Genomic DNA, 10,975 nt, shown 5'->3' with positions numbered 1-10,975 from the left:
AAATACCACATGTTCTCACTCATTGGTGGGAGCTAAAAAATAAACAAATTAATTCACCCACCCACACACACAAAAAAAACCGGGGGTTGGGGGGGGAGAAAATATAACAACTATACTTTTTTGAAGTTGTTACAACAAGCAAACGGAAAGGACATTCTTGGGGGGGGAGGGGAGAGAGGGAGGAGGGAGGGAGGTGTCGGTGATGGGCCATAATAATCAACCACATTGTATATTGACAAAATAAAAATTTAAAGGAAAAAAAAAAAAGAGAGAGGGATTCAAGACTAAATATCATATACAAAAATGACAGAATGCTGTAGTTTCACTTGAAAGGAAGGAGTTTAAAAACACAGTCCAGAGCAGGGAGATGGTGATACAAAACTTACCATCTGAAATACCAAATATCTAAAATCCCTGTCTGTGAGGCATGTTAAAATCAATATGTAAATGCAGATTCTGATAGGACTGTAAGTTTCAGGTTGTCTATACCTAATATCCCATGGCCTCAACCAACCTTATTCTCTATTCTTCTCAAAACACTCTTATTTCCCCCATAGGCTCTATGCTTCCCTTTATTCTCCCTATGCCACTTTTACTTACTCGCTGTCATCTCTCCTTTGATGCCTGAACCGGTGCCTCTCCTAATCAAATCTTATCAGTTATTCAAAACTCACCTTGAAAATAATCTCCATCAAGGCCTTTTCTGAATGCCTCTACCCAATCTTAAAGCTCTATGGTACAAAAACAGTTTGGGGTCCAACTGTTATTTATTTCATATTGCTTTCATATTTTCATATGTTTTTAGTTTTCTCTAAAACTATTTCAAGCCATACAAATTCTCCTATACTTCCTCACAATTTGTACGACCAACTATTACCTAAGATCACGCCCCCAAATAAAAAGAACTTAATGAATTCTGGTAGTCTGAGTGACTGTTAGAAATAACAAATATGTCAGTCACTCCCACCCTCCTCTTCTTCCAGTTTCTGCACTTGAAGTTCCTGACTCCCTGCCTATCTGCGGGAGCTCTTAACATGGTGTCTTGAGCTCTTTGAAGAAAACTCACTATATAAATTTCTTCTGTCATACGTCCTGTCCCCAAACTCAGCATAGGAAAATAATATAACCTGAGAGTTTGAAAACTCAAGAAAAACCTGAATAAATCATAATCTTAATTATCTGTGTAGCCTGGCTTCCTTTAAAAAAAAAGAAAACTATAATTTTATACATGATTTAACTAATAAAGTCATACATATATATATATTTTAAAGCCAAGAAACACTGGCAACTAAAGTCACAGTAAATGAAACTTCCACTGTGCAAGGTGGCATAGGACATACTAGTTAGTATTGTTTATTTCTACTAGAAAAAGTAGATTTAAAAACAGCTATGTAAATAACATGTTACTTATGTTTGCTCTGTTTACCACCTAGATTTTTTGCCTTTGTCAGTTTAGCTTATTTGTTAACAATAATATAAAAAGCTCAATAAGGAAATAAACCTTGAGCACTTCTCTTTTAAGAAAAATACACAATTAAAACAATTCAAAAAGCATTAACAGAGCACCTAAGGCCACACAAATGTAGAAGACTCCAGGTCCTCCTCCTCAATGTTCTTAATAGTCTAGTTTGGGGAAAGACAAATATGTAGGAAGCAAGTACTAGAAGAATCATTTTGGTGATCCCTCTGAAACAATCGTTCTGGTTTTCTGGATATTAGGAAAGGATAGAATGAAACTATCTTAAGGGATATAAACTATTTAAATAATGATATGAATGATGACCAACTGGGCCAGCTAGACTTAGAACAGAGGTTCTACATATTAAGAATCTGTTATAAGAGGGCCGGCCCGGTGGCGCACTGGAGAGTGCGCAGCTTGGGAGCGCGCCCGCCGAGGGTTCGGATCCCATGTGGAGACCGGTTCCCGCTCACTGGCTAAGCGCGGTGCGGGCGCAACACCGAGGGTTGCGATCCCGTTACCGGTTAGTAAAAAAGACAAAAAGGAAAAAAAAAAAAGAATCTGTTATAAGAGGGCCGGCCCGGTGGCGCACTGGAGAGTGCGCAGCTTGGGAGCGCGCCCGCCGAGGGTTCGGATCCTATGTGGAGACCGGTTCCCGCTCACTGGCTAAGCGCGGTGCGGGCGCAACACCGAGGGTTGCGATCCCGTTGCCGGTCCCCGGTACGGGTGCAACACCGAGGGTTGCGATCCCGTTACCGGTTAGTAAAAAAGACAAAAAGGAAAAAAAAAAAAGAATCTGTTATAAGAAAGACTGATGTAGACCATTCTCTTATCTAGAATTTAAGGCAAATAAAATCTATTACTATTTACACACTAATTATACACTTTTTTTTTTTTGGTGGCTGGCCAGTATGGGGATCCAAACCCCTGGCCTCAGTGCTACAAGGCTGTACTCTAACCAACTGAACTAGTCAGTCAGCCCCTAGTTATACACTTTAACGGGAACATAAAAGCAAAAAACTGCCTTGGTAATATTATTGGTTATATCACATACTATATGGATAGTAAATAAAATTTAGCAATTCAGAAGAGTTGGTTAGGTCAGAAAAGTGAAGAAAACATTCAATTGACAAAATATTTTTAATTAAATTGAAAAATATTTAATCAAAAAATACTAATTGACAAACTGTTAATATTAAAGTATTAACAAAAAATAATAGTATCTACACAATCCTCTAACGAATGTACATCCACCAATGTCATAAATTTAGCTTACTAAGTTATACAAAGCTTTGTTTGAGGGTGACATAATTTTAGTTCTTAATCTAGAGAACACCTTTTATATACCATGCATGTCATTATAACACTTATAAAAACCTCAATGGAACCTTAAATGCATATCACTAACTGAAAGGAGCCAATCTGAAAGGTTATATACCATATGATATGACATTCTGAAAAATGAAAAACTATGGAGACAGTAAAAAGATTAGTGGTTGCCAGGGGTTGAGGTAAGGGAAGGATGAACAGATAGAACACAGAGGATTTTTACAACATTAAAACTATAGTATGATAGGGCTGGCCTGTGGCTCACTCGGGAGAGTGTGGTGCTGAGAACACCAAGGCCCCAGGTTCGGATCCTATATAGGGATGACCAGTTAGCTCAATGGGTGAGTGTGGTGCTGACAACACCAAGCCAAGGTTTAAGATCCCCTTACTGGTCATCTTTAAAAAAAAAAACCCAAAAAAACTATAGTATGATACTATAATGGTGGATACATGTCATTATCCATTGAATGTCCAACCCATAGAATGTCCAACATTCGGAGTGATCCCTAATGTAAATGATGGCCTTTGGGTGGAATGGTGTGTTAATGTAGGTTCATCACTTATAAGAAATATAGCACTCTGGTGTTAGATGTTCACAGTAGGGGAGGCCACGTGTAGGGGGAGACAGAGGGTATTTGGGAATTCTCTGTATTTTCTGCTCAATTTTGCCATGAATCTAAAGCTGCTCTAAAAAATAAAGTCCATTAAAAATACAAACCAAAAAAAAAAAAAAAAAAAAAAAAAAAAAAAAAAAAAAAAAAAAAAAAAAAAAAAAAAAAAAAAAAAAAAAAAAAAAAAAAAAAAAAAAACCAACCTTAATGGTAACCATCACAACTTCCTAATTACCAAAACTTAAAAATATTTATATTATATTCAAAATTGATATTAAAAACCAGAGGCATTATTTATATGTTATGGCTTATAAAGTCAGGAATAACAACAGGTCATCAGAAATGCAAACTTGGCCTTTGTCTGATAAGTATTTATGCTACATAGAAATTAATGCTGAAGGGCTCACTAGAGAAATTCTAACAGACCTCATCAATTCAATCTTCCAAAATGGAAAGCTTCATCTGCCTGAGCACATTTCTAACTGAAAAACTTCTCTACCTGAACCAAACTGTCAGGTAAAGGTTCACATAATGAAGACTAACTTATCTGCCAAATTTAAAGAATGAGCAAAAACAAAATCTTAAATGCCTAGGTCCCATCCTAAGGAAAGTCATTTGTGAATATACTGGCTTCCTTCAACAAAGAAATGCTCTCACAAATACCCAACTGACATTAATGAATTAAAGTATTTGTCATATAAATATATCTCCATGAAATTATTATGCTAGTACGCATTTATCTGTCAAGTTTCTTGGTAGAAAACAAAGTAAACAGTTTATTATTAAAAATATATGAAATATAATTTTCTTATCTTGAGCTCTGTAAATATTTGATAAGCAAAATCATATAAAGAAAACTATATAAAATTAAAATTACTTTTCTCATTTTTCTGATACCTATTAAACAACATTTAATAAATCCTTCTAGAAAAAAGCAGTGGTTTAGTTTCCTAAAACCAGTTACTTACAACCTTAAACCCAATTAAGTTACCAAATTTCAAAATCAGTTTTAGACTTTAAAAAGAATTTCACCAAATGTGAATTATTTAAAATATCAGCAAAAAAAGTGCATACATTCAGAAATGAAAAATTAAATAGATTGATAAGCATCATTCAAAACAACACTGTAACTGTTATTAAAACAAAACCTTACTTGTCTGGGTTTTTCACTCTGAATGTTGCATTAAGCGCTTTTAACCTGGAGTCTGCCTGGAAAAAATAATTTGTTCACTTAATACAATTATATTTCAGGGTATAAAATTCAAACAGTTTTACTTTCCCTTTAGAATTAAGATGCTCAAGTACAGTTTTCTTCATATCAATTGTTGCAAACACATTAAACATACCTTAAAAAAAACAGCTTGTTATTTTTGAAAACACTACAAAAACATGTTATAAATTAGACTGAACACATAGCATTCAAGAGTACCAAAGTAAAACAATGGTAAACACCAATACACTTAATGGGCATATAGCTCCGCATTATAATTCATAATAGGTTGTGTGAAAAAAGTAGTTTACCTTTTCTCTCAGCCAAGAAAAGCAATGATCTGTACCCATAAACTAAATAAAACTACTGCTTTAGAGCCTGGACGCTAATGAGGGTAATTCTCAGATGGACTCAAACCAAATGTACTTTGGTTTTCTCATTTTCATAATCAGTATTTTAGAAAGAAAAAAGAAAAAGAAATGTAGAAATAGCTGTACTAAAGTAACATTGTACTAAATAAAAACAAGCTAGATGACATAAAATTACTTTCTATCTAGCAGAAAATGTTAAAAGACAACAAAACTTTTTAACTACCTTTACTTATTTCCAGATAGTTGCTCTTAAAGGAGGGACAGAGAGATAGACAATAATAATTAGATTGCCTGAAATGTATACTTAACATTTCCAAATCCTATCCTTACTTTTCATTAAAAAAAAAAAAAAAAAAAAAAAAAAAAAATTGAATTTCCGGAAATTTTTACTTAACATTTCCAAATCCTTTCCTTTCTTTTCATTAAAAAAAAAAAAAAAAAAAAAAAAAAGACAACCAAGTAACTTTTCTGGCAAAGGTACAGGAACTACAGGGTTCATAAAAGGTAGCTCAATCAGGAACCAATTTCAAAACGTGGTTTTGAAAATCCCAATCAGCTTGAAAATTTCACATTATTTCAACTTTCAACCTATAATTACAAATACTGTCGATTAATAAAACAAACAAAACAAGTAATATTACTAGGCCTTCCTAGATTACTTGGCTAAGAAAATAAAAACAAATGTAGTAAATACAGTATTCCACAGCCTGCTAGAACACCAGACCAAAAGAGATTCAAAGAGCTATCTAAAGACTATCATTGAATTCTAGGGATTCTCTTATTTCAAAACAGTATTTCACCAATTCTTGACATTTCTTACATGACTAACAAGCTAATACATGTGAAAGTCCTTACAAACAGAAGCACCTACGAATTTAAGGCACATACTAAAAATCACTAAACACCAAAGAATCTTACAAAGAGTTAATGACTTTAGTCACATGCAAATGTCGTTCCTTAAATGAGGATGAAATTACATAAAAATCATAAGAACAAAAATTTTCATTTGTATCTTTTCTTGAACTTTTTTTTTTTGGGTGGCTGGCTGGTCCAAGGATTGAACCCTGGACCTTGGTGTTATCAGCATCACATTCTACCCAACTAAGCTAACCAGTTAGCTCCTTTTCATGCTTTTTAAAATACCACCAATTTAATTTTTACTTTTAAAGTCACCAATTTACCAACTTAGAAGTCATATAAATGTAAAAGGTCACCATCCTAACCTTTGCTTACCAAATATTCTGTTGGGTCAGGTCCATCACCTCACCCAACCCAATCTGCTCATTATTCCACAAGATTTCATAAAAACTAAAGCTGCCTAAAACATAACAAAACCAGAAACTTCTCCCCAAAGCTAGATCTCTGATTTGGGCTGTTACAAATCTGACAGGTTATCATCTACCTGATCATATTCCCCATTAAACACCTAAAGATGTCCCCTAACCCATCATTGTTTTATACCGCCTTATTTTATTTCCTTTAAAACACATTATCTGAAATCATCTTGTTTACTTGATTCTTGGTGATCCATAAGAATATAAGAGCCATAAAAGAGCACAATGCGAACGGTGGCCCCTGGAGTTGCAAAGGCTATTGTGGCAATACTTGCACCTGCTTTGTTTATTGTCCCCCAAACCTTGCCAAGTAAACCACTACCCAGATTGGCCTTCTCTTTCAGGGGAAATTCTTCTGCCTTGGCCCGCTAGGTTGACTCCAGTGAAGGTTTCTTATCATTCAGGTATCAGCTCAAATGTTATCTCTTCAAGGGAGGGTGACTATATCTATGGCCCAGTTTGCCCATGACAGTCCTGGTTTATGCTGTTGTACTAGTCTTATTATTAATAGTGCCCCTTTTTACTCTCAAAAGGGTTCCCATTTGGACAATAATTTTATGGTCACCCATTTCAACGTAACCCCTGAAAAATAATCCCTGCTGTTATATTCTTTAACGATGATGTTTTATTTTCTTTATATCACTTATTACCATTTTAAAGTACCTTATTTTTTACTTAAATGTTAATTTAATGTTAACTAATAAAATATAAGCTCCATAAGAACATGGAGCTTATGAATATTTTCAGGCACCCAGCATTTGGAATCTCCTCATTGGCTCTCTTGGAGTTCCTGTGCAATACAGAGATTAGCAGAGATCCTAAGGGCCCAGACCTTGGCTCTGGCAGTCTCTGCTCCAAGCAACAGATAGGGTTCCAGATTCTTCTGAATAAGGCAAAATTCATTTAGGTGTGGGCATATGGAATGATGATTACTTTCATGACTGAGTTAAAAAAACATTATCTTACACTAAATTAACTATTTTATTTGTCCATTACTTTAGGGATAAGCCCTTTATTCTCTTTTCACTAAATTAAGTATCATGTTATATAAATATTCAAATAAGAGAAGTAATGCCAATAATCAGCAATGATGATAAAATTGGTTGCTCAAGCTTATGTTAGCTAGAACACTAATAAAAAGAAATAAATTTTGTAATTATTTTGCTGGGTATAATAATCACTCTAAAAAGATTTATGAAAACATTAATCAAGTAGGGCCAAAAGCACAGATTAAATTAAGTGTGCCTGAAAAAAGGAAAATTACAGTAAGCTGGCAACACCGTAATTTGAGGATGACAAAGAACCAAAGTCGAATATTCTTTTTTAAATTTTATTTACTTATTTTTTAATTTTTTTTTTTTTTTTGTCTTTTGTCTTATTTTTCCATGTCCGGCAACGGATTGCAACCCTCAGTGTTGCCCCCGTACCGGACCAGGGACCGGCAACGGGATTGCAAACCTCGGTGTTGCTCCCACGCCTCGCTCAGCCAGTGAGCGGGAGCCGGTCTGTATGTGGGATCCGAACCCTCGGGCGGCAGCGCTGCCGCGCCTCCTAAGCGGCGCACTATCCAGTGCGCCACTGGGCCGGCCCCTTATTTTTTAATTAAAGTCAAATAAAATACAAATATTTGGTCTGATTTGGAATGATCTCGTTTTCACAGATATATAGCTTTTAACACTTCCTTTACCAATCATCTTTGCATATATTAATTACATGATAAGCAAAAACAGAGGTAATAACATAATAGTAATTAAGAAGGGCTTTGAGTTAGACAGGCCTAGATTTGGATTTAGCCTCCATCACTTAAAATTATGTGACTTTGAGTAGTTAGTTTCTAGAGTTCCTCATCTAAAAATTGGGAACACTGACTAACCTCAAAGGTACTGAAGCAATGCTCACCAAAATAAAATACAGTATAATTATAATACAGTGCCTAGCACATAGTAAGGACATATGATAATGATGCTGTTCAGATAAGAAAGTTACTGCTTTAGATTCTAAAATAAATTTTTTTTAACCTTTGGCAATATTTCTAAAATTACCTCCCTAAAAATAAGTCTTCTCTGTCACCTTTAGGGCAATAGTTGTCAAGTACTAGACTAATGGGAATTAGTATGTCTAGGATAAACCCTAGAATGCAGTATTTTTAACAAATAATCCCAACAATTGAGATTCATGCAGTCCCCTGACCACACACTGAATTAAAAGTACATAACAAGCATAATTCCATTTTTTCTTGAGGGCTCCAGGTAACCACTATAAACAACTAACACTAAACCCACCTATAATGCAGTGAAGCTCTAGGGGCTACACAGGTGTGTAGGGATTTGGCCTCATGCCAAATGCACAGATACTGCTGTGTCTGACTCTCATACCATTGCTACCTCCTTCTTTGCTACCAGGCTCGGCTACCAATTGTCACTACTGTCACAGTATGCCTGTCTCCATTGGTATTCAGTTTTAGATATTTTCAATTTTCTGCTAAAATATGCTGTGGCCTTGAAAATAGATAGCCAAATTTGTCTGAATAACTATAATAAAATTAAATGGGTCCTATATGAGAGGACCAAAGTACTTCTTAAGTACAGTAGTAAGCTATGTTACATTCATTTGAACATCTCAGAAGTCACTTTTGAACAATACTGTACATTAAGTATTACCTTTCAAATACTTCATAAAAGTTAAAGCCAAGTTTTTATCGTAAGGCTACCCAAAAATGAAACTTTTTTTTTTCCTTTTTGTCTTTTTTCGTGACCGGCAACGGATCGCAGCCCTCAGTGTCGCGCCCGTACCGGACCGGGACCAGCCATGGGATCGCAACCCTCGGTGTTGCTCCCGCCCCTCGCTCAGCCAGTGAGCGGCCGGTCTGTATGTGGGATCCGAACCCTCAGCGGGAGCGCCACCGCGCTTCCCAAGCGGCGCACTATAGCAGTGCGCCACCGGGCCGGCCCAAATATGAAACTTTTTATCTAAACACTTAAATAACACCTACGCATAAGATTCAAAGCACTCTGCAAACAGCATTGTATAATGATGCAATGCAAGTGTTTTCTCTAGGTCACCAAAGTCGTGACCAAAAACTGGGTTCAAAAACCAACCACTGATAACTAGTGACTCAACTAATGACTAAATCAATGACAAATTTTTTTCAAATTTTCTATTATATAAAGAGAATTCACAAAAATAATTATGTTTTAGTTTTATCTTTTCCTTATTATTAGCTTCTAACACACCTTGGACTATTTCACAGAAAACCCTACCAAAATATAAATCATTTTTTAGACTCTCAAGTTATTTCAAATCCATTGCTAAACTAAAATTTCAGCATTCCCTCTGAGAACCATAAAGTGATGAATATGGCAAAGAAAATTCTATATTTTTCATATACATCTGTTAGCAAAATACTCATAAATTAGAATCAGTTTATGACAGAATTAGATACTTGATTATATTTCCTGTGCAGGAAAAAAAAAATCTTTCTAGTTAATTCTGTGTTAAATTTCAAATACCTATGTAACAATGAATAAAGGTCCAAGGGGTGTTTTTAAATTACTGTGAAGACATTTTTCTCCCTGCCTAGACATCTTGTATCGACCTTTAGGTACTATACTATCACATGAATCACTTAACAATTTATATTACATATTCTGTCAATTTATGTATTTGTCTACTTACCTATTCAGTTTACGCCAGAGATGAAAACTTTAAAAAGTTTGCAAGAATCTGTTTTATATTTCTTTGGGGGAAGATAGGGAGAGCAGAGTAGAGTTAGGGTGGCCATCTCACCACCAGTCTGCTCCTCAATTTTCAGGTAACAATCTCATGACTAAATTTGAAAGCTGTAGAAAAACTAAAAAAGTCTGTATCACTAACAAATGCTATTTCAAAATGACTCCTGTGCCCATTTTGAACTGGCTACCATGTCCCAACAGACAGCAGCATGAGCGAGGGCTCGTCGTTTAGTCTACTAAGGTTAGAATATCCAAGCTCAAGTCTTCAAAAGTGTCTTTCATATCTGATAAAGAGCGAGCAGTTGTTGGGCGAAGGGGTGTGAGGGAAGGGTCAGGACAGAGGAAGAAAAAAAGATGCAAAGCATGAGTACATTGCTGGGAAAATCTACAGCTTACATTTACACTACTGCTTCAAAATGCTCTTTTCCCAGAATAATTAAGCTCATAAATTTGCCCATTATAGTCTCATTAGTAACTAAAATTAAACAATTCAAAAGCAAATTTCAGTGCTTCTTTGAAAATCTTAACAATACTAGATGCAAAGCCAATTTCCAACACTCACTCATTCAATACCGAGTACCCATGAAGTGCATGGCACTATACTGGGAAATGTAAAGGAGCATGGGAAATTATTTCATACAAATATCCTTACCTTCAGCTGAAACCCAGTTTCATTTACAGTCTCCTTCCAGTTACCTTCCTAAAAATAAGTTAATTTTAGAAATCATTATCATAAAGCAAAATAACCCATAAAAAAATTCCAAGTTAAATAAGTCGAATACATATTATTCTATTCTTATTTCAGGGGAGATGGGAGAGAAAGGTTAAAAAAAATGCTTTTGGGGCCGGCCCGGTGGCGCACTGGATACTGCGCCACTTGGGAAGCGTGGCAGTGCTCCCGCCCGAGGGTTCGGATCCCACGTACAGACC

General features: G+C 35.6%; 1 protein-coding gene across 1 annotated transcript in view; it reads right to left on the bottom strand.

Moving 5' to 3' along the window:
* SNX4 (sorting nexin 4) overlaps positions 1-10,975 on the bottom strand; it is a 60,312-nt gene that overhangs the window by 39,491 nt on the left and 9,846 nt on the right. Inside the window, exons 4-5 of the mRNA XM_008577452.1 lie at positions 10,698-10,745; positions 4,553-4,608 (exon numbers count right to left, since the gene is read on the bottom strand). Coding sequence (XP_008575674.1) covers positions 4,553-4,608; positions 10,698-10,745 — 104 coding nt within the window. The remainder of the gene's footprint in view (positions 1-4,552; positions 4,609-10,697; positions 10,746-10,975) is intronic.

Source organism: Galeopterus variegatus, unplaced genomic scaffold (genome assembly GCF_000696425.1).
Source record: "Galeopterus variegatus unplaced genomic scaffold, G_variegatus-3.0.2 Scaffold1514, whole genome shotgun sequence".
NCBI classification, from domain to species: domain Eukaryota; kingdom Metazoa; phylum Chordata; class Mammalia; order Dermoptera; family Cynocephalidae; genus Galeopterus; species Galeopterus variegatus.
This window is presented reverse-complemented; position numbering and strand designations above follow the sequence as displayed.